This window comes from Macaca thibetana, chromosome 2 (genome assembly GCF_024542745.1).
Source record: "Macaca thibetana thibetana isolate TM-01 chromosome 2, ASM2454274v1, whole genome shotgun sequence".
In the NCBI taxonomy this organism is placed as follows: domain Eukaryota; kingdom Metazoa; phylum Chordata; class Mammalia; order Primates; family Cercopithecidae; genus Macaca; species Macaca thibetana.
In genome coordinates this window covers 114,126,056-114,150,139 of record NC_065579.1, presented here as the reverse complement: position 1 = coordinate 114,150,139, position 24,084 = coordinate 114,126,056, and the positions used below count along the sequence as shown (strand labels likewise).

The window sequence follows — 24,084 nt, the reverse complement described above, 5'->3', positions numbered from 1 at the left end:
AATAGCAAAGGCAGTTTGAGCGATACAGCAGGGAATTAATCATTACCCCATATACCTTGTGATAACATACTCAGTGCACAGGAGGGAGCACAATGTCAAAATCGACACATATCAGTTCTTCAATCAGAAATCCTGTTAACACTACCTTCCCCAAAAACCATTTCTAGCAGATAAAGTGTGATGACTGAAGAGAGATTTTTTTTAAAAAAATCTCTTTTCAAAGCTGTGCAGAAATAGAATTTGCTTGGAGAGGCCATCACAGACTTAAATCTGTTGAATGTGAATGAAGACTTTGGTTCAAGTTTTTGCAAACTTTGTCACTTTGGCGTGCACTTTCCTCTAAAGAACAAAGCTTCTGTGAAAACCGTTTTGACTACTGTTGTTGCATCAGAAGGAAACCAGTATGTAATACATCAGTGTGGGTGTTGAGCATTTTCAGAGCAAGCAGAGTCACATTTAACTTACGTGACTTACCTGCAGAAAGGAGAGATGGAGAACTATAGTGCACTGAATCCCAGACACAGTCAGTTGGAAGTGCGGTTATTTTATGTACTACTAAGAAAGAAAAACACTGCCAATTAAATTATGACATACTGTTGGTTATAGGACATGTTTTGATTTCAAAGATGTTAAAATATGAAAAAATGTACACTTTAGAACTGGTGAACTAAGGAATTAAAATAGTGCAGGTTGATTTACACTGCATTCCATGCAATAATAATAAGCCCTGGAGTGCACAAATGATGGCCTTGAATTTCATCTTCCTGCTTATGGTCTCCTCTGTTTTTTCCAGGATTCACAGCCAGGCAACTTTGGGAACAACCTAGTTACCAAATGCAAGCCAAGTTCTTCCTGCGATGCTTTTTTAAGGTGTCTGCTAGGTTAAGTTGCCAAATAAAATACAAGAAGCCCAGTTAAATTTGTATTTCAGGTAAACAACAAATAATTGTTTAGTACAAGGATATCTCAACACTGTATGAGACATCCTTATCCTAAAACAAGTCACTGAGTGCCCTGTATTTTTATTTGCTAAATCTGGAAATCTGGCAATCATACTCCTGGGGTATTGACTGCCTTTGACCTCCACCCTATTCTTTTACCATAGGTCCTTAGCTTTTACTGTGAGAAGCCTCAGTTAATACCTTATTCCATACAACAACTCTGAGGATTCGGGATTAATGAGGGTCATTTTAGAGCTGAAGCAGCTACATTTCCTCCCCAGATTTGGGTGTCTCATTATAATAAGTTGGTTGGGATCTGAATTCTTATCATAACTTTTAATCCTTCTACAAAGTAGTTAGGTCCAAAAGATACAGATCATTGGGGAACCATGGAGATGCAAAATACTTTTATTCCGAGAAACAACCTCTGTGGAGTTTTTAGTGCTTGCTGTCATTAGGTCAGTGTTACTTAGCCTAAAAATAATGCTAGTGACTGACAGCAGTAGCAGCAGCAGCAGCAGGGAATATTAAATATGACTTAACTATGTGTCAGGCATGGCACTGTTCACTCTTTCTTTTTCCTACTCCCATTTTACAAAGGGGAAAACTGAGGCACAAAGAGGTTAAAGGAACTTGCTCTTCTCATTGTTCAAGCTCAGACCTAACTCTCGCCTTCTTAGAGAGCCATTTTTGGATGATCCATGGATAATCTCTTTCCCTCCATCACTCTTTATCATAACGTTTCTTTGTGAAACCAAGGTGATACTTGAAAGCCTTTGCAATGGGGCTAGCTCTATTCAGCACCCTTCCCATTTTGTAATCCCATCTCACTAAGAATCAGCCTTTTGGTGTCTACCCTCCCTACCTGGGTGCCCCAGGAGAACAATAAAGGAGTCTGTCTGGTTCAGCGTTGCAGTGCTAGGTCTGTCCCTCTGGAAGGCTTATGGGAAGTGAAACTCCTCCATTAAAGTTCACCCACGGCAAATAGTGCCTTTTGGATAAACTACTATTTAAGATCATTAGGGCTTTCTCTCTGTTAGCCAGGCAAGAATTTGTAGCCACCAGGTTCTTGGGTTGCTTTAGGGAAACGGAACTTTACTCCAAACTGTAGCATTTTTAATCTTCAAGTCACCTGGGTGGATCTTCTAGGACACAAGTCTTGCCTACCACGGCCTTTCCCAGGCTCCCTATTTCTGCGGAGATTAAAAACATTTAAAGGCTCCTGAAGTGCATCCGCATCTTAGTTCTGCATCTTAGTGTTGCTAAGACAAGGCTTGTAGGCCAGACATCCCATGGACAGAGCATAAATAGAAGAAAAGCAGTTCTAGGGCAAGGTTTGCAAAGGACAGCAGTGGTACTGTTGATAGGATCAGAAGCAATGTGCTTAAAGGCGAATGTATTCTTTCTATATGTATGTGGGCTCTAGCTCTATCTATACACTTCTCCCAAAAGCAGTGATTCTCAACAATAAGTGCACCTTAGAATTGACTGGGAAGTTTTGTTTTAAATCCCCAAAGCCAAGCTGCCCCAGACCAATTAAATCAGAATCCCTGGGGTGGGTTACATTTTTTTAAATCTTCCTAGATGATTACAATGGGCAACCAGGGTTGAGCGCCGCTGTTCTAAACAGAACCACATGCTTCCATCTGGGGCTTTTAGGAGGGAAATCTCATGACTTTTAAAAGCTATGTACAACAGTTTTTGCAAAGATGATTAGTTTTTGTTTTATTTATTTCCTGTTTCCCAAAAACAACTTCCAAGGGTTGGCACAATGTTGCCATCTGTAAAGCATATGACAATAACAGACGGTCGCCTAATAACCAGGAAGGCATTAACATTCACAGGCTCTAAATTATTTGGATTCATCTGGTATGATCTGTGTTGATGAGGCCACTTAATGCTTGATTTCCGTGTCTTCCAATGGCAGTAGCAGAAGTGGGAAGGCCGCGTTTCCTGGGCTTTGCATGTCTCTTTGTCATCCTATTGAATTGTTATAAGATGGATTTATAACAGACCTCAAGGTAGTATCAAAATGAAAATTAGTTCTTGAGTAGAAGAATAGCAATCCTGTTTGACTTGCCTGTAGCAACTGCGGCATGTTTGCCTCTGCAAGAAAGGAAATGACTTCTTAATGTGGTTTTCTTCCACTAAGGAGAATTAAATCTACATGGCAAAATGTAAAACCAGCGTGCTGGCAGCCAAATTCTGAAGGGAAGATCCATGACCCTCATAAACGTATTTGTGGCCCGGTTATATGCTAATGAGCCTCATTTAGGCTCAAACTTACCAGGAATGGAAATATAGCTCAGCTGTAGTGCAAGGCTATGGTTCCCTCACTGTTTTGCCTTCTGTATCAACGTTGAGCTGCAATAAATGGGGAAATTTCTCCATCTGCTGCAAGCTGCCAGGGTAAAGGCCTCTAGGTTAAATTTAGAGTTTGGGGCCTGAGATAGCAAAAGTCATTATATTAGTTGATAGACTTTTTGCTGAGTTGGCAAAATTATTTTTAAAGGATCAACTTTTAAAAAGTTGACATTTTAATATCTGTTAAGTTGACCTTTTACAAAAGAGAGTGGAACAGTATCCGTGGAATGGTCATTAGGGACACTGTAGATCCTTCAGGAAAAATAAAAAGGCAAAAGTTGTTGGGGATAATACTGGCACCTACCACTACCTAGCTGGGTGATCTTTGGACCAGGGTATGAACTTCCTTAGAACTCAGTTTCCTCCACAGTAACATGGGGTTAAGTAGCATCAGTTTTATGAGTTATTGTAAGGATTAAACGAAATAATGTATATCAAAGAAATAATGTGCACCTTTCACATCATAAATGCTAGCTATCATTGGTGCTATTAAATTGTCTCAATCCCAAATGACTTTTAACACATAACACAAAATACTACACTTTGCATTCCCACGAAGAATGAACGGATAACCTGCAGCATTTTACAATGTATAGAGCCACACACAGGAACAAGAAATTTAGTTAATTAAATTGAATCATAATAGGAGGTTAAGGGAGAAAATTGAGCTTTTCTAAGGAAGAGCGTTGTGAGAACATCTTCTGTGATAGAATTGCAGTTGTATTTACTCTATATGTAAATCTGAGACATACACACAACTTTTTAAAATAAATATACCTGTAATCTGAGGAGGAATTTAAAATGATTCAAGTGTTAATTTTGAGAGCAATTGTTAATTTTTTGTAAGTTGTTTTCTCATGTAATCTCTTTTACTGTTTCCCTACTTGAAGCCTCTTTTAATGGAAATACTTATTACTTACTCAGTTCTCATGGCCCTTGTGTTATTATCATAAATTGGGTTCACTGAACAAAACTGCGCAGAGCTCATGTAAGAGAGTCTGAACCAAAGAGAGTAAGAGGTAAACCACAGCCCACCTTGAAGGAGGGATTATGGGTTGGTGGCAAACTCAATGCCTTCAAAATCCAGGAAGTAAAATAAATGAATGGTGCCTATGAAACATAAGAAAATTAGAAGAGTGTGGGGGAGATTATGGGAATGGCAAATGCACCCCATTCCCCCACTTCATCCCAATCTGTGACCACCTGTATTAGTCCATTCTTACAGTGCTATAAGGAACTACCTGAGGCTGGGTAATTTATAAGGAACAGCAGTTTAATTGGCTGATGGTTTCTCAGGCTGTACAGAAAGCATGGCTGGGGAGACCTCAGGAAACTTTCAATCATGGTGGAAGGGAAAGCAGGCACGTCTTCCATGGCTGGAGCAGAAGGGAGGTGCTATACACTTTTAAACAATAAGATCCCCCAATAACTCACTGTCATGAGAACAGCACCAACGGGAAATTCTGCCTTGATGGTCCAATCACTTGCCACTAGGCCCTGCCTCCTACACTGGGGAGTCTAATTTGACATGAGATGTGGGCAAGGACACAGACCTATATCATATCATCACCCCTCTCAGCCTCAGTAGATGATTACAAGAAGGCAAATGATCCGATTGTTTTAAATGTGGATTCTTGTGTAAAGCCCCTCCATTTGCAAGTTTTGGCAACTGAAACAATTAAAAGATGATACACCTACTGGCCTCTAATTTGCAAATTGTGTTCAGTCTCCCCCAGTCCCCTGAAATTTCTTCAAGGAGATCCCAAGGGCCCATGAAAGAGCCTCTTCCATTTTTTTTTCTCCAAAGCTCCAGAAACATGACAAGGAAGAGGAGGACTCTCCAGTCTCTTGGAGATCAGAGGAGGAAATGGCAGAAGAAGCTGCAGCTCTGCGGGTCTACTTTCAGTGACACAGGTAAAGACTGCATTTTGTCGTCACTCAGACCCTCCCATGGACCTCAGGAAAGAGGTTGCACTCTCAGAATGGGGATGCACAAAAACACCTTCACCAGCATCCTTGGGTGGTGGCTGCAAGCTGCAGGGGAGAAAACCCTGGCCTTTGAGTACTGTATTCCCAGCCTCCTAGTCTCTTCCACCTGCCTCTTCACGCCCTTCTTCCAAGCCAGTGCCCCCACCCCACCACCAACTTTCTCCAGTCTTTCCTGTGGTGGTGCTCCTCCAGAATCCAATGTTCACAAAGCAGACCTTCTGTCATGCACAACTTTTTGTTTAAAAGGTCAACCCCACCTTAAGGTGTGACATGGCCCTCAGGCTCAAGTCTGTCTGTGAGGCCCTGTAAACCAGCTTTCTCTGCCTCTCTACCACGCCCCCAGGCAAACTCCTCTGTTTTCACTGAGAGGACTCTTCTCTTCAGTTGCTATTTGGTAAATTGCCCTTCACATTTCTCTTTTTGTACAGCTGACTAGGAAGCTTAGGCCACAGGGAAAAGTCAAAGCTTGATAGAATTAATCTTTGCCTTAATGATGGCTAACTCTTGAGAGATCATAGGTTTAAGACTCTGGTAGAAAGATAGCTATAGCCAATTTCCTTGTCAAAATGCTTCTACTCCAAATTTTTATACAGTGTCTAAGGAACTCATGCCTAGATCTATCTGGCAATCTATATTATCCCTCCTAGTCTCAGTTCCCATAGTAGACTGCTGGAATGACTGAGGGTGATGTGTTTGGTCTGTAAACAAAAAGCATTAAAAATGGCCAGGAACAGTGGCTCATGCCTATAATCCCAACTACTTGGGAGGCTGAGGCAGGAGAACCGCTTGAACCTGGGAAGCAGAAGTTGCAGTGAGCTGAGATTGCGTCACTGCACTCCAGCCTGGGTGACAGAGGGAGACTCCATCTAAAAAAAAAAAAGAGAGAGAGAGAGATAAATGTATCTATCTCTCTGAAATTTGCTTATAAACATAGGGTTACCATGCAATACTGGCATATATCTAGACTAAAAAAATTACTTGTTTATCTCAAATTCAAATTTAACTTGTATGTTGTATTTATTTTTTTCTGGCAAACCTGTTAATAAACTCCCATGGACCCCAGTTACAGATTCTCTCCTATAAATAGTTTCTTTTTCCTTTTTAGAATTAGATAACTCCAAATTAGAAATAGGCAGTTCTTCATCTGGCCTGTGAATAAATATGTTCATGTTATAAGTTGCAGAAGTAGATCAGATATAAATAAAAAACAAAATTAGTGAGCAAATGCTGGTAGCAATTGATTGGAAAAAATTGTATCAACCACTTAGTGATCATGATTTTAAGCTAGAAAACACATTCATCGTATTCTGATTTCACTTTGAAATGTCTTTACTGGATAGCTTTAAATATATGTGCACTTGGCCTTTCTCTCCCAGGCCCTCTTTTTAGCGTATTCTAAATACTTAAAGACCCAGACTACCTTTTCCCCTACTGTTGTTCAAACATGGTGTTGTACTCAGATCCTTGCATTCTAGAAAGCTTATTTCATTCTCCCATGTCATAAGTTTGTCAGCTCTGCACTCAATTGCCTAGGGGGATATGGCAAGTGCTATAGCAGAGGCTGTCTTTCATATTTTATTTTTAACCTTTTCCACTGTTCACCATCTCTCTCTCATTTTTTAAGGATCAAGCTAGTTTACCTAAGAACATAGGCCTATGGGCATGACTACAAACCTCTTTCTATTCCTCTTATGAAGGCCAGTATGTCATTTTAGAGTGCCCTGTTCAAATTTAAATGGGGTGACAATACCTCAGACTTGACTGCCTAGGTTGAATTTTTTCTCCTGGGTTTCCTATTGTAGTGGGTATTTTCAGGTAGAGGCTAGAAAGCTTTAGGCTTTTTCCCAAGGCTTGCTGAATTGTAGGATTTTGTCTTAGAATGCATTTTCTAGACACTTTAAGAAGATTCAAACTTATTACCCAAGTTTCCTGTAGGCTTTGCTTTGTCAGTTTTTGTTTCTGTCTTGCCTTGAGGCCTGACATTTCCTGTCTTCCAGGTAAATTGACTTCCCTTGTACATCTTACCAGAACGATATATTTACCCTAACTTGTTACACAAACTATTGCCACTGTATCTTTGGATTTTTAAGTTAACTAACATTTGTATTTCTCTTTAAAGGTTTTTTGTGTACAGACAAACAAATCACCCTCAGTCTTCCCAGCAGTCAGATGTGGTAACTAAGACTAGGATGGATACTATAGGTTGCGAGGTGGCAAACCACTTAGGGTCCTAAGATTTTGCCAAGAGTATCATCATTACCTGGAGTATAATGGGACTAAATATACTTCCCTTTAAGGACAAAGGAAACATTCTATTGAAACCATCCTCACAGGGTTAACAAGAATTACATGCTGGGTTCTGGACAGAAATATGGTTGTAATTAAGCATTAATCAGGCTGCACTTTGGCCCACTTCGGCCCACTTCTTCATAACCAAAGTCACAGAGCACCAGATGCCAACAATTTGCCTCCTCATTGTTCCTACAGAGAAGATTTCTGATGTTAGAATCATAAAGCTTTTGTTTGTTAAAAATTGCTTAACATGTTTTTCAGATCCTGAATTCCAGCAAAAGAGCTAATGCCAACCAGTTTGAAGATCCCCCTCCCCATGAGGAACTGAATCAGCATGAAAACGCAGTTTCTTCATCTCACCATCCTGTGACTTCATCCTATATTCTTCAATGATCCCCTACCTCGGTCACTCCAACCCCCTTAAAATACCTAAGACCTAAACGGCTCAGACAGGCAGATTTGAGGTTTTCCCCTGTCTCCTTATTCAGCAGCCTTATGATTAAACTTCCTTCTCTGCTGCAACCCTGTGTCTCGGCGTATTGACTTGCCATGCATTAGGCAACAAACCTATTATAGTAATTTTTTTAAAGGAAATTCAGTCATTGGATTGGTCCACCTGCTTATTTCTCCCCTTTTCAAAAAAAAAAAGATGTGTCTACATATTGAATTTTTATACATTAAGTGGTTCATGAAACTCCTGAAATTCCTGAAATGTGTTAATAAATAGGGCAATTATGAAATATATGGACATAGCTATATTTTAAAACTTGTTAATCTGAAGTTCAGATAGACTTGACCTTCCCCAGCTTTCGTGATTATTCCCTCAGCAGCAAGTTAGTCTTAGGCAGAGCAAGTTTAAAGACATTCATGGTGCTCACTCTGCAAAACCACATGGTTCTCAACATGCACAGAGGCAGACATGATAGGTCTCAGCCCTGGAATTGATAACAGTAGCCAACACTTGCTAAGAATTTATAAGATATAGACTCTGTTATTATCCTGTCTTACAAGTGATGAGAAAGCTAAGTCTTAGGGATGTTAAGTATTAGTTCAAGGCCAATCAATGGTAAGTGGCAAAGCTCAGATTTGAACCCAGGCAATCCCGCCCTAAAGGCCATTGTCTTTTAGTCTGTGTATTGCCCTCCTTGCTAAAAGAGCTCATCTCTCTAGCCACTTCCTTCTCCCTGTCCCATCTCTCCTTGTACCCTCCAAATAGTCTTTTTAGCCTCTTCACCTTATCTACTGGCCTGTTTCTGCCTTGAGGACCTCCTACCTCCTCACCTGCTGGACTTCCTTACCTGCCTTGTTAATACAACCCTGTCCAGCACCTGCCTCCCTGGTCACACTACAGCCAGGTAGCAGAAACCAAAATGGGCCTGTATTCCCCGACCAACTTTGTTCTACTTGCAAGTTTTTCAGATCATGCTGGTTGCTGCCTAGGCTGACCTCCCTCTTTCTTTTGTCTACCATCTGACCACATGCCTAAATAAACATGACTTTGGGCGAATACAGTGTTTCCCAAATTGCATTCATTCCCATTTTGTCATGATTTTTCTTATCTTTGTGGACCACTTAGAGCATTATTTACTTGATTCGCTTTTTAAATTTTAGTACATTTATCTTAAACTTTATATTTCAGCCTCAATGAAAAGCAAGTACTACTTGTAATTAGAAGCTAAGCATAAAAATAAACATAAGAGAAAAACGATGCTGATGATTTCCAGCTCTGCATAGTTGCTTGCCTTAGCTACTACGAGTGAGATTCAGTCTCTGTTAAAAAATGAAGCTAGCCACCATTAGAAGGGCATTTAATTCTAGCACTAAACTGAAACTCTCCATTTGGCATATTCAGAAGGATTAAAGACAATAACCTACTCAGAGATTCAATGTAGATCACTTAAGATTATCTTAAACAGGAATATGACTCCCAACTTTGGAGAAACATCTGTGGAGGCCGGATCTTAAACCCAGAGCAAGCTGGCTTTAGACCTGCTTCAACCGTAAATCAGTACTCCTTCTCCCACCCCCACCCCATACCCGCCCCCCCACCCCCAGGCATATCAAGAAGGCAAGGTACATGGGGGGAAACCAACGAGTCAGCTTCCCTAGGGCCGATGAGTCAAATTTCAGTGCTTGCCACTGACATTTTACTTGCCAATAGTCTATCTTAAAACCGACAGGTTGCAAAGAAGAATGTAAACACCTATATCCAGAGATGCCCTATATAAGAATAAGGACTATAAGACCAAAAAGCTGTTTTTGATTTAATGTTTGGGGTGGACATACCTAGTTAAATGATTTGGCTGTTTCCCCACCCAAATCTCATCTTGAATTGTAGCTCCCATAATCTTCTCATGTCATGGGAGGGACCAAGTGGGAGGTAACTGAATCAAGGGGGAGGGTCTTTCCCATGCTGTTCTCATGATTGATAGTGAATACGTCTCACAAGAGCTGATGATTTTATAAAGGACAGTTTCCCTGCCTATGCTGTCTTGCCTGCTGCCATGTAAGATGTGCCTTTGCTCCTCCTTTGCCTTCCTCCATGATTATGAGTCCATTAAACCTCTTTCCTTTATACATTACCCAGTCTTGGGTATGTTGTTATTAGCAGCATGAGAACAAACTAATACACCTAGCAACTCCTTTTTAAGTATTATGTTCTATATCTTCTTTACATATAAAGAATTAATCCTCAGCATAGCAAGAGTAACATTAGGACAACAAAGGTAAACATTCTGAAACTATGTACTGTCTCCTCAGCCTCTTGAAGCCATCAAGACACCAACATCGGATTAATTGTGTAGAAGAACTCTCTTTATCTTCCCATATCTTCCAGGAGATTTTGGTGTTTTAGCTGCTCTCTGTATCCTTTGCCTAACAGAAAATGACTTTGAATTGCAGTTTCTTGAGCAATAGTGAGAAAGGGCTGCAGTGGTCTCACTCACCACGTGACAGATCCTTGATGAGGCTGGCAATCCTTTGGTTCCAGGAATTCAGCGTCTGCTCTCTGCATAGGTGAATTTATGCATTGGCTCCCTACACACTGGACTGAGTTCCGGGATAAGGGATTTGCAATGGCTCTTTTAGTCTATGTTCTAAATCACATCAGATGACAGGAGACCTGCATTTCTTATCTAACATTGCCTCCTTCCTGGAGGATGGTAATTCTTTACGCACCTATTGATACTTGGATTTGCTGTCTCTATACAGCCAAGCAGTTTTTCTACTTAATTTTAAAGCAATGGCATGTGTCCTAGTGACTAGTGGGGGAAGATTTTGCCATCTCCCCATCCTCCCCTCTCCCATTTCACATTAGAATTGAGGGGGATATGTTGTTGGTAAAATATGCAAGCATCACCCCTAATTCTGATGGAAAGTCAGAGCAGGGAAGGTTTCCACACCCTGTTGTGTCAGCAGAGCTCACTTGTAATTCATCAAGCTCTCCTCTGTGCACGTTGTTATTTTATAAATAATTGGTTGCCTCTCATTTACTCATAATGGGGCCGTGCAATTTCAAAGCAACTGAGTCAGCCCAAAACAGCATTATTAGTAGTTATAGATGTACTGTCAAGGCAAAATTTCGACACTGGCATTTTTGAAAAATCACCATAATTTCAGCCACTGGATCACTCTCATATCATAATTGTGGACAGTCAAGGTGATTGAGAAAGGACGGGTTTGCCTATTTAGCACATGTTCTGGTCTGTAAATTGTACCTTTTGAAATCTACCCCAAATCTCAACCACCTCAGGGATGTTCCACTGTCAGCACAGAAGCCTCTAATGAGAAAGACCCAGGAAGCTGATCATAGTACTCTCATATTTTCTTGGGGGAAAGGTGGATTTTAAATTCAACTTCATCACCAATTTAATCTTAAACCCACTAGATAATCCCCATGTGAGGAGCTCAATACCAATTTAAGTGTTTCAGCCATCCCCAAGTTTTACAACAATTATGAAACTCTTTCAGCTGTTCCCAAATTGTTATGAAAATAGATTTTGTTTAGGATACAGGTACAAGAGAAGATCCTTCTTTTAAGGCTAAAGATACTTTAGTGTGTTCAAAAAGCTCTTTGCCTGACAAAGGACCCATTGTTTTAAAAGAAGCCAGAAGGGAGATTTCAGTTGGTTTTTCCCTACTTCTCCAGTCTAATTTCTATTGGATCTGGCTGCCTCTTGCCTCATTCTATTTAGATTACATTTCTAGAATCTGGCTTGAGTGACAGGAAATTACTGTATTACCTCAATTAGATAAATATAAACCAACTCCCCTGCCTAAATTGGGAATAATAAACCACAGAATCATGGAAACTTGAAAAACCATCAAATCAAATGTCTCATTAAATGATTTATGTTACAATAACTTAAAATAGTGACCATCCAACTACACTTTAAAAACCTCCCTTTAGAAACATTCTATGAGACAGTTTATCCCATGGATCCAAAATGGGTATTTGGCTTAGTTTAATCATTTTAAAAATGTTTTAACAAGACCTAACTTTCTCTAACATGTACCCAGTTGTTCAAAAGATTTCCTACAGGCTATTGATGGCTCAAGAATCTGCAGACTCTTCCTTTGAGATTTATTTCTACTGGTAATTGAAAAATGACTAGTGTCCTGAAGTAATTTTAACGCATGTGAATCTTGAAACTACATGATCCATTAGCACGGAGTTCTTTTCAGAAAAGTATAATCTAAATAGCCAAAGATAATTTTTTAAGAGTTTCAGACTTTACTTACGTCTTGCAAAATGGTGATACAATCAAATGGTAATACAATAAAATAAACCCTGTCACTGTCACCCTCATCATTTTCATCCTCATCTCCAGAAATGGATAACTGCATATTAATCTGCATACTCTTATATAGCAAAAACTTTCTAAATCTTTCTTCTCCTAAGACATTTCTTTTTTTTTTTTTTTTTTTTTTTTTTTTTTGAGATGGAGCCGCCCAGGCTGGAGTGCAGTGGCCGGATCTCAGCTCACTGCAAGCTCCACCTCCCGGGTTTACGCCATTCTCCTGCCTCAGCCTCGCGAGTAGCTGGGACTACAGGCGCCCGCCACCTCGCCCGGCTAGTTTTTTGTATTTTTTTTAGTAGAGACGGGGTTTCACCGGGTTAGCCAGGATGTTCTCGATTTCCTGACCTCGTGATCCGTCCGTCTCGGCCTCCCAAAGTGCTGGGATTACAGGCTTGAGCCACCGCGCCCGGCCAAGACATTTCTTTTCTTTTTCTACTTGCTTCTCTCCACTCTATATAGTGTGCTTCTTTCAGTGTTGCCCTTTTGTCTCTCTACCTGAAGGGAGGGTGAGAAAGAAGACTCTTCTGGACAGTGTGGAAGGTTAATATGAAGAAAGGCTATGAAAATTCACATTCATAACCTTTGATCCCACTGCTTCATAATAGCTAATATTTATGCAATTCATTTGATCCTGTGCCTAAAATGTCCCTCGGCCACTTCTTACGTAATAAATCCTCCCTTATTTTGACATGCGGGGGCATCAATCAAGTTATTATGTACATACTTAACCTGGACCATCAATACAGGGCACACTAGCAAAGTCAGCTCTAGATTGTGCTCCTTCTGGCTTTAATACCTCTCTGAGTATCTAAGAAGCAGGTCAGTGTATTCTACCACCTCAAATTCATCATGAGTGGTGGGCAATTGAGACTGTGAGTGTCTTATGGATTAAACTAACGTCTTCCCAACCACGAGGAAAAGAGAGGACAGAGCTAAGTAGGGAACATCTTGTTAATTAAAATGTCACCATTTGTCCCAGTGGTATAAGTGGGGTAAGATTAGACCCCAGCCCAAATATATGTAATGTGCCACTTCTTCCTCCAGATACCTGTTTTTCCTTCTTTTCTCCTACATAGGTAATTGAGGCAGAACATGCTTTTTGGAGAGGCCGGGAACCATACAAAGACAGGGGAAGAGAGTGCTAATGAAGCCATCCTGGGAATAAACTTTTCCTGTCTTATACCCAACTCCTTCGGGGGACAAATGTCTGCCACCTCCTCTTTTAACTCCCCAGCCCTCACTGCACTGGCCAGGCTATTTTACTTTAATATAATCATTTTACAACCCTATCCTGGGGTTACCCGCTCTACTAGAGCTTCATGTAAATAATACAGAATCAAAAGAAAAAGTCAAGTGGCAGGTAATGTGTCCTCCAGAGCAAATGTTTGTCTTGTGTTTTACCCAGAACTTTTTAAAATGTGCTTTGAAAACAAAAGACTGATAAAATGAACATTACAGTTTGGTGAAAATTATGTCCCAGCGCCAGCTCTCCCAACAAGAAACCTGTCTTTCAATCCCCCGTCCTAAGCACCAGGCATATCCACCACCGAGTGAAAGTATAAAAAGACACTCTGCAGTCGCCTAAGAATGGCATCTGAATTGTCTTGTCAGTTTGGTTTCTACTCTCAGTGGAAATATCTTTAAATAATTTAAAGTGGAACCCCATCAATATTTGCCACCACACTTACTCTCTGAATCTGGACATGTTGCTCTTTTGTGCCTCACCTTCCTTATCTCTGAATTACAATGATGGAGAAAGCATTTTACTTATATCCCAGGGTTATTATAAGGAAAACACAAAATAATGGAACGGGAAACCAGCATGCCAATAGTACAAATTCATTATTTTTTCTATGATTTCTAGTATATTTTGAAGATGATAAATTATAGGGATATTCAGGTCATGAGAAACTAGTTTAAGCAGTGACTAAAGAATTAAATCTGTAGAGCAGGATGTTTTCAGACCACTAAAAAAAAAAAAAAAAAAAGTTTTTCTTCTGCTTTTATTACTAAATAGTTTGACTCAATCCTCCCGCTGTGTTCAACTAGAAAGACTACATAGAATTTTTTTAAAAATCTGTTAGAAGTAGTAGGAAGGTAGCAAAAGATTACAGGACCAAGAGCCAAGGGAAGATAGAAATCCACAGAAGTGAGCCCCGTGTTTGAGGTTGCTTTTCCATTGAGGGCATTTGTGAGTCTCAGAGAGGCAGGTGGAGATAAAGCAATAAAGTCAGTTTTCCAATGGTAGAGTCCTTTCTAAACCTCCACCCCTGGGTGGGAATTCAAAGATCTGGGAGAGTTATACCCTTGGAATAAGAGTGAGCCCTTACACCAACTACAGCCCAACTTCAAATCATCTGGACAGTTGAGAAACTCACAACTGGAAATTGAATTAAGGTGCTCTCAAATTGCTAGTCCATTAAATTCCTGGCAGAAGCCAGAAAATCCTCTCTGGAAGAAAGTGATACCAACCAAGACCTGAAATTATTTCTCACATTTGTTTCCAAACAGAATGCCCAGTATATTTGTGAATGTTTGTACCCCCCAATGCCACACTGCCCTCCCCACATACATAAACACAGAAGGCATGTGATGAGACAAGTTGTTGTGGACTGAATGTCGTGTCCTTCCACAACTCATTTATTAAAGCCCTAACCCTCATGTGATGGTATTAGGAAGTAGGCTTTCAGGAGGTAAGTAGATTTAGATAAGGTCGCAAGGGTGGGGCCCCCATGCCGGGGTAGGTGCAACGATAAGAATAGACATCAGATTTCTATCTTTATGCATATTCAAAGAAGGGGCCAAGTGAGTACACAGCAAGATGGTGGCCATCCACAAGCCAAGAGGAGAGGCGTCAGAATGAACCGACCTTGCTGGCACCTTGATGTTGGAGTTCCCAGCTTCCAGGACTATGAGAAATAAGTTTCTATTGTTTAAGCTACCCAGTCTGTGATAGTTTGTCATAGCAACTCAAGCTGCTTAAGACAGAAATTGATACAAGCAAGATCAGAATCACAGGTTACCTGGAAATTGGAATTATCAGACATAGATGTTAAAATAACTACGTTTATTTATGGAGAGAAAAGACAAGATTGTTTTTTAAGTTTAGCAGAGAGCTAGAATTTATTACAAAAAAAGACACAGATCATGAGAAAAATAACCAAATAAAAATTATAGAACTCAAATGAATGAATTTAGCAGCACATTATTCACAGCCAAAAAGAGAATTAGTGAACTCAAAGGTGAGCCATATGAAAATGCCAGACTGAACCATGTAGAGGTAGAGTGGAGGAAAAAGTAGAAAAGACAACAGAAGAGATAAAATACAAGGGGAAAGTCAAATAGATATTTATTCATATTTCCATGGGGAGAGAAAACAGAGTTTCAGTGGAAGCTAGATTTAAAGAGATGATGGCTGACAATTTTTCAGAACTAGGAAAAGCTACCAATCCAAAAATCCAAAACACAGCAAAATCAAAGCATGAGTGAAGAATCCATGCTTAGGCACATTACAATAAAATTGCAGAAAAGCAAAAACAAAGAGAAATGTAGACTTAAGGAAAAAAATCACTGGCTTTTCAAAGAAGCCATGATTAGACCAAAAGCAACAACTACAAAAAAATGAAAATCAGAAGACCATGGGATATGTTTAAGAGCCAAAAAAACTACTGAGTTAGATTTCCATACCCAGTTAATATGAATGAATGAATGAATGAATGAATGAATGAATGAACGAATGAATGAATGACTTCATGAATGAAGGTAAGATACATGCATTTTCTGATGAAAGCTGAGAATTTGTCACCAATAGACTTATACTAAAAGAATTCTAAGGGCCAGGTGCGATGACTGACGCCTGTAATCCCAGCACTTTGGGAGGCCAAGGCGAGTGGATTGCTTGAGCTCAGGAGTTCAAGACCAGCCTGGGCAACATGGCAAAATCCTGTCTCTATAAAAAATACAAAAATTAGCCAACTGTGGTGGTATGCACCTGTAGTCCCAGCGACTTGTGGGGCTGAGGCAGGAGGATGGCTTGAGCCTGGGAGGTTGAGGCTACAGTGAGCCAAGATTGCACCACTGCACTAAACAAGAAGAAATCAAGTGGAAGTTGGAAACTATTTTGAACTGATTGAAGAAAACTCAAACTTGGGGATGCAACTAAAGGTGTGTTGAGAGGGGTAATTTACTTTTAATTATGACTTGCATGCACTTGTTCAAGAAAAGTTGAAAGTTACTGTGCTACCCCATTCTCTATGATGTGCTTATTTCACATTGTGTGCCTGTGTCAAAACATCTCATGCATCCCATAAATATATTCACCTACTATGTACCCACAAAAATTAAGAATTAACATTTAAAAAATAAAAAAAGTAAGTTAATGTGCTAAACATCTTTCTGGAGACGTTAAAAAGAGAACCACAAAATTAAGAGGAAGGAAATAACAATAAATCATAATGTAATAAAATAGAAAACACAAATGCAATTGAAAGGATCAATGAAGCCAAATGTAGGGTCTTTGAAAAGAGGGAAGGCACGAAAACCCATGTTAAAAAGAAAAAGGCAAACTTCTGTATAGATACTATAGTCATTAAAAAGGAATGTTAGAGCAATACATTTGAAAATTTGAATTAAATAGACAAGCTTCTCAAAAATACAACTAGCACAAACTGACAAAAAGTGAAAAAGAAAATATGAATCAAATTTGATTCTGATTAAAGAAAACTGAGTCTGAAATAAAATCCGTCCCACAAAGAAATTTTCAGGCCCAGATAGCTTTACTGGTGAATTCTACCGCATACTTGAGAAATAAATAAGAACCTTATTCAAATTCTGCCAAAGAAAAGGGGCGGTGGGGTGGGGGGAAGAAACTCTTAAATTGTCCAGTTTGTTGTATGATTTACATTACAAATGAAACTCGCAAGAACATTACAGAATGGAAATCTATAGACTAATTGCACTTGGAAACACAAATGTCAAAATTCTAAGAGATATCAGACAGATGATAGACACATTGTGCATGCACTCACACATACGATTTGGGAAAAGGATAAGACATCATGACTAATACAACTTTCATTTCACATTAGACTTTCAAATGATGTCTTTCCCTGGGTTAATGAAGGAGAAAATGATAGGATCATCTTAGTAGGTGCAAATAAAATTACTGATCAAATTACACATCTAACTTAATAAATTCAAAAGGTCTAGGAAAGCTACAAGTAGAAGGGACTTCATACTTAGGAATGAAATGAACACTATGCATCTGAGATTGTAAATGAGATAAAAATATTCACTATTAACACTTCTATTTCACAACGTGCTTGAAGTCCTAGCTAGTGTAGAAAGGTGAGAATAATAAACAAAAGGTGTAGAAGGATTAGAAAGAGAGGAATAAAACTGTCATTATTTGTAGACAATATGATATATGCAGAAAACCCAAAAGAATCTATAGAGAAACAAGTAGAATTACTCAGTAAACTCAGCAAGGCCTCTGAATCCAAGGGTTGTGTGTGTGTGTGTGTGTGTGTGTGTGTGTGTGTTTTAAATTTCTCTGTATCAGCTACAATAGTTAGAAAATGAAAAGTTTTAAAGTTTGCTTTAACATCAAAAATTAGATACTTAGGAATAATTACAGATATGAAGGCTTATAGACAAAAAAATAAAATGTTAACAGTCATTAAAGAGAAATTAAATAAATGGAGAAGTAAATGACTGAATGTTATTAATATAGAGATAGAATTTTCCTCAAGTTGACTATAAACCCACAGCAACTCAGATCCAAATTCCCATAGGTTTTCATAAAAATCGACAAGTTGATTCTAAAATGCATATGGAAATGTAGCCAGAGACTTAGAAAAAAACAAGATTAGAGGGATTGGAGGGGCTCACTCTATAGGATATCAAGATTTATTACAAGGCTATAAGAGTTTAAGAGAGCGTGGTATTGGTACAAAGATAAATAGACTAATAGAACAAAACAGAGGACATAGAAGCAAATCCAGGCATATATGAACACTTAAATAAAAAATGACACTACAGAGCCATGAGAAAAGGAAGATCTTTTCAATAGACAGTTCTTGGAAAATTGGATACCCATGTAGAAAACTAACGAAAAAGAAACCCTACCTCACACCACATGCAAAAGACAGTTCCAGGCAGATTGTAACTCAAAGCATGAAGTGTAAAATTTTAAAGGCTTTGAAGATATTATAAGAGGATATCTTCATAATCTTGCTATAGGGAAAGACTTTTGAAACAGGACACAAAAGGCACTACTGAAAAAAAAAGATTGATGTATTAGACTACATTCAAGTTAAGAACTTCTGCTTGTCAAAATACACCATTGAGACAGAGAGGAGACAAGCTGCAGTAGAGGGTAAGGTACTTGCCACCTATATAATCAACAAAGGACTAGTGTCCAGAGGACAATATAAAATGAAAAAGGAAGAAAAGAAAAACACATTACTATTTAATAAGAAAAAGTCAGCAGCCCGATAGAAAATACACAATGACTTGAACAGGCACTTCACAAAAAAAAATGGATATTGAAATGGCCAATAATCTTCAGTCATCAGGGAAATATAAGCTTAAAACGCAGTAAAATACCACTACACACCCACAGGAATAGTCACAATGTAAAAGGACTGACAATATCAAGCGTTTGCAAGAATGTGGAACAATAGAAACACACAAAAGAACACATACTGTGTGATTTCATTTACATAAAGTTGAAAAACAGGCAAAATTCAATTATAGTGCTTAGAGATACATTCATTTAGAAGGTAAAATTATAAGGAAAGCAAGGAAGCACTCACCATGAAAGTCAGGCCAGTGGTTACCTTTGCGGGGGAAGAAAGAAGGGAACCGTGATTTGGAAAGGAAATGTGGAGTGAGTGGGGTGGGAAAGTGGAAGAGTTGGCCATGTTCTGTTCCTCACCGTGGGTGTTGGCAAGACATGTGTTAGCTTTATATTTACTCTGTAAGCCATATACATATTTCCTGCATGTTTCTGTATGTGTGTTATATTTCACCATCAAAAGAACAAGCAAATCAGATAAATGAAAAATTTTTAGTTAAGCCAAAAAAAAAAAAAAAAGGAAGAAAAAGAAGAAAGAGATTGACGTCTTGTTGCTGGCTGAATATTCAAGTATTCCATAATAGGCTTAAACAAAAAAAGAGTAATTGCTGTGTATAATCTTTATAGACACACTGCCAGTACATCAGGGAGTTGGCACTCCTCCTCCTGACCATCCTCCCTGACTTGAAGAGGCCACTCTGGCCAAACAAATTGTTATTTCAGGAAGTGAGCAATGGAGATCACCACAGAGAAGATGCTTTATTATTAATAATTCTTAATAAAACCACTTATGAAGAGCTTACCATGGGCAAGTTACACCAAGTACTTTACAGATTTTATTCAATTAAACCCCACAACAACCCTCTAGTATTGCCCTGGTTTTCAGATGTGAAAAGTGAGGCTTACAGCAGCTGTGTGACTTGCCTGCCCAAGGTCTCTCAGGTTATACATTGACAGTCAGGGTTCAAGTCCAGGCAGTCTGCCTCTGGAACCCACACTTACCTTTCTACTAAAAATGGTGGCTCTCTATTTAGAAACATCATCCCCCACATAAGCTCTAGCTAACCGAAGACAAGAATTGTCCAATACAGCTGGGGTGCAAGTTATACCTTACTCTAGCTTCTGCACTAACTTCAGGAAAAAAGCCAGCATTTGATGATCCGTGTTCCTAACCCTTGTAGGAAACAGAGCTATCCCTTGTTTCCTTATGCAGCGACAGTTACAAACTGAGTATGTGTCTGAAAGCTGAAACTGCATTCAGTCAGCAGGAGTGAATCACGGCTAATAGACCTTGGACTGTAACGCATTAGATATTGTACTCTTGGGATCAGTGAGGACTCCCAAGGGCTTCATGCAAGACCTTTCAGTGAGCACTTCCTCTAGAGATAGGGTTTTTCACCAAGAGTTTGCAATTAGCTCTTAGAATCCAAAACATTTGAAAAATTGTTGAGATCCAAGTAGAGTACAGGATAGAGTATAGTAGACATTTGAATTTGGAGCTGCCAATCCCATCCAAAACCTACAGTTCTGGGCATGTGACTCCAGCTCGTCTAATCAGAGTTCTTCCCTACCATTTAGTGTACAAACATAGAAGCCCTAGACTGGGATGAGGTAGATTTGAAGTTTCTGTAAGTCATCTTGCTCATCATTTGGAGAAGTTTAAGGCAGGAGATGCTGTCCTAGGCACACTAGGTGAAGTTCATCCCTGCCTCATAGGAGCTGATGGTGAAGTTGAAGCAATAATACTGATTCAAGAAAGAGTGGGCGTGTGACAGTTCTGTGCAAGTTGGCAGTACAATGTCAACTGTACCTGTGACCAAATTGATTTCTCACCTTATCCCGCTATGAAGTAGTTGACTCTGTGTCATTCCTGTCTAACCCCCTGTGCCCACACACACAATTGCATGCCCTCCAAGCGCCACCCTAAGGTCTGGGATTAGCCAATCAATTTTAATGCGTATTTAAAAGATTTTTCAAAGTGTGCAAGTCAGTGCGTAAGATGATAGATCATGTAATAATTAAAGCATTAAAAGAACCCAATTGAGGATTCTCTTTCTGCCAGCAGATATCTTTAGGTCAAGAAGGTCTATAAAAACCGGCAGATCATTTTCATTCCTTTAAGACAGGCAAAAATGACTTTGAATGTAATTAGATGTTCTTACCAATTTTCCTCTGCTAAAGCTCCACATCTTGTTCCCACGAAGCTCGCAAAAAGTTTAGAACTGTTGGTACGCTGAGCTGCAAATTGATGGTGTGATATTGCTTTGAAGACATAGAAGCACATGATATTGCTTGAATCATTTTTTTCTGTTAAATTAGAAATGATAAGCCAGAGTCATTGCTAAGAGAAACGTAAGCTTTCCCTTCTAACAGGCAGATGGCCCATCCTGGCACTGTGGAGGTCTGGGCTGCTGTTAGAACTCTGCCCCCAGCTTCTCATCCCATCTCTTGTGGTTCCTGCAGATTCTGGAGTCATGAGTTTGGAATAAGAAACATACCTAATGTAGTGAATCAGCATTTCTCTTTGATACCCCTATCAAAGTTTTGCTCTATTACTCTCCTCTCAAAAAATCTATCTATCAGGACACTTTTTAAATTTTAAGGTGGGAGATCTTGTATGTGGTTAATTTTAATTTCTTTAATCCTTTTGAAGAAAAAGACTCAATTGAAAGTAAAAGTAGTACAACAATGTAGAAGAAAAACATTTTCAGCAAAACCTAGTAACTCTTGGTTCTGGGCAAGACTTTTTGATACTGCAGTTAAAAATACAACTTATATAGAATATTATACATCAGCTGTTGACTGTGACTCTTAAAATACATATCTGTACCCTCAAACTCACCCAAGGTCATACAAGAGAATGAACACATTAAAATAGAAAATGGGTTAAAATTACAATCCTTTTAAATGGGAAGCCAGATCATGCTTCTCTTCTACACTTTGGAGAGTCAGCCAGGGCCTGATTTCATGAGGCCTTGCACACTACAGTAAAGGACTTAGAATCAAGCCCAGTCTCATCTCCTTTGGCAACCCCTCAGGCTCTCAGTTCCAGCCTTCCCACTACCTTGCTGTTACTGAATCACATCAAACATGGCCCATCTCAGGGCCCTTGCACTTCTAGTCCCCATCTGCCTGGAGCATCCTCCCTTCTTTCCTTCTTCCATTCAGGATTTGACTGAAATGTCACCTGCTCAGAAAGGCCTTCCTTAAGTGTCCAGTCTACAATAGTGCTTTTTTTTCCTTCTATGCTTTAACCAGTGTCTTCCGTCAGTGGGGGTCTCCAGTGGGAGGGAAGAAAGCAGGTCCCTGCCTGTAGTTCTTGTCTCCTGGACCATCTGGCTGCGCTTTAGAGAACGGACTAGCCTCCTAGCCCTCTTGCAGGGCATACAGATATGGCTCTTCATATACTCAAAGGTCTCTTTTGGGAAAAAATGAACCTCAGGTCCCCAAAGTAAGCAATCAACTAACTCTTCTATCACTGGGCTTCGTACCCCTCCTTGGAAAAATTAGAGACTTTGAGTCTCTTAGGGTTGGAAAGGAGTTTAAAGAGTACATGGTTCAACCTATTGCTTTGCAAAGAAACAAACTATAGCCCAGAGACGGTATAAAACTTGCCTAGACACACAGAATGACAAAGCCTAGAAACGACACAGCTTAAAACCAGACCTTTCATATTTTCAGTCTCTTACTTAACACATAGAGACAAGTCCATAGAGATTCACCTGTTGATGCTTCCATACAGGATATTTAGAAGGTATTTGCATATGTGCATATCTGTCTTGCCGCAATACACATTTTATTCTAAGACTGGAGTCTCAGGAAAAGCAAGGTCATGTGAGATACTCTCTGTTCTTATTAGCTTTCAACTGTGTTTTCTTGCCAGGTTTCAACCCGTGATCTTTTGGTCCCAAGTAGAACTTGAACATAATTTAGGTTAGCCTATGTGTGAGAAACTGAAGTAGACTATAACTTATTTGAACATCAGTTTCATACTTAAAATATAATATTAAAGGTTTCATATTTTTGTTTTTATAAAATGTCCTGTTCCAGGTAATAGACTTTTATCCATTAGCCTACAGATTTTCTCAGATGGTAGTATGAGCCTATATAAAAGGCAAAAGAACAAAGTTATACCAATTCAGTACCTTTAAATGGTGGAAAAGAAAAAAAAATAATAACCCCATTAGGCTGTTAAGTGTGTCAAACCCCGACAAATTCTCAGTGTGACAATCCTTGAGTATATGTCTATAATAATTCAGCAGATAAGCCTTTTATTCAGCTACAGAGTTGTACACACTCCAAACGCAAGTGCCATTAATTAAATAACACACTCAGCAAACTCACAGAGTCATTAATTATCAAAGGTAGCCTGGTCCATGCTTGGCTCTAAATTCGATTATAAAAGGAGAGTGCAACTTACAACTAAGGAATATGCTGGAGGAAGGTCACCCTCAAAAACACAGTAAGAAGCAGCTGTCAGAGAAAGTCAATGACAAAGCATGTATGTCTTTTAGGTTTGCTTTTGCCCCTTCAGAGGGTTTGAAGGAAGGGAAAGTGTTTCACATCGTAGGGACTTTCTTTCTCAAAATTAGTTTTTCTCACCAAAAACGCAAGTAAACATAAAGTAATCCTTTTTCATTTTGTAGAGAAGAGTAATATCAGCTGAAGATTTAGAGACAATAAAGCCCGTCTTTCATAAGCCCCGTCAGGAGGAGAAAGTTGTTGAGGGGGGCGTCCTGGCTATGCACAGGCACAGGGAAGTGGATGTAAATAGAGCAAACACAGAAGACAGAAGCCTCACCGGCTTCAAGTGGGCAGCAAAGGAATGCCCCAGTGGTAGTGGAAGTTTTCCAAGGGTGGGTTTGCCTGGTTCTGTACCAAAGTATAAGCAGTTTCATTTGCCAGGAGGTGGTAAGCCCTGCAGGCTGTGGTCACTCATTCCCAAGCACAAGCTTTGGGATCATCTTTCTTGCGTTTACTGTTCCTCCTGTTGAGTTTATCCCTTCAAAGGGAAAACTGACAAGGCCGAGTCTGTGGTCGCTCTATAAACCACAGCTACCAGTGAACCCCCACCTCACCGCAGAACAGATGTCTGTCTGCACCTCTCCTCCTGAGGGGACTG

General features: G+C 39.5%; 1 protein-coding gene across 6 annotated transcripts in view; it reads left to right on the top strand.

Annotated features, from left to right (window-relative positions):
- The window catches only part of FHIT (fragile histidine triad diadenosine triphosphatase), a 1,489,770-nt gene extending 1,481,662 nt beyond the window's left edge, over positions 1-8,108 (top strand). For all 6 annotated transcript variants that reach the window (XM_050781267.1, XM_050781268.1, XM_050781270.1 and 3 more), the window contains 2 exons: positions 5,113-5,219; positions 7,848-8,108. In XM_050781267.1, the coding sequence (XP_050637224.1) occupies positions 5,113-5,214 (102 nt within the window). In that variant the 3' untranslated portion in view covers positions 5,215-5,219; positions 7,848-8,108. The remainder of the gene's footprint in view (positions 1-5,112; positions 5,220-7,847) is intronic.
- The last annotated feature ends 15,976 nt before the right edge of the window (positions 8,109-24,084 follow it).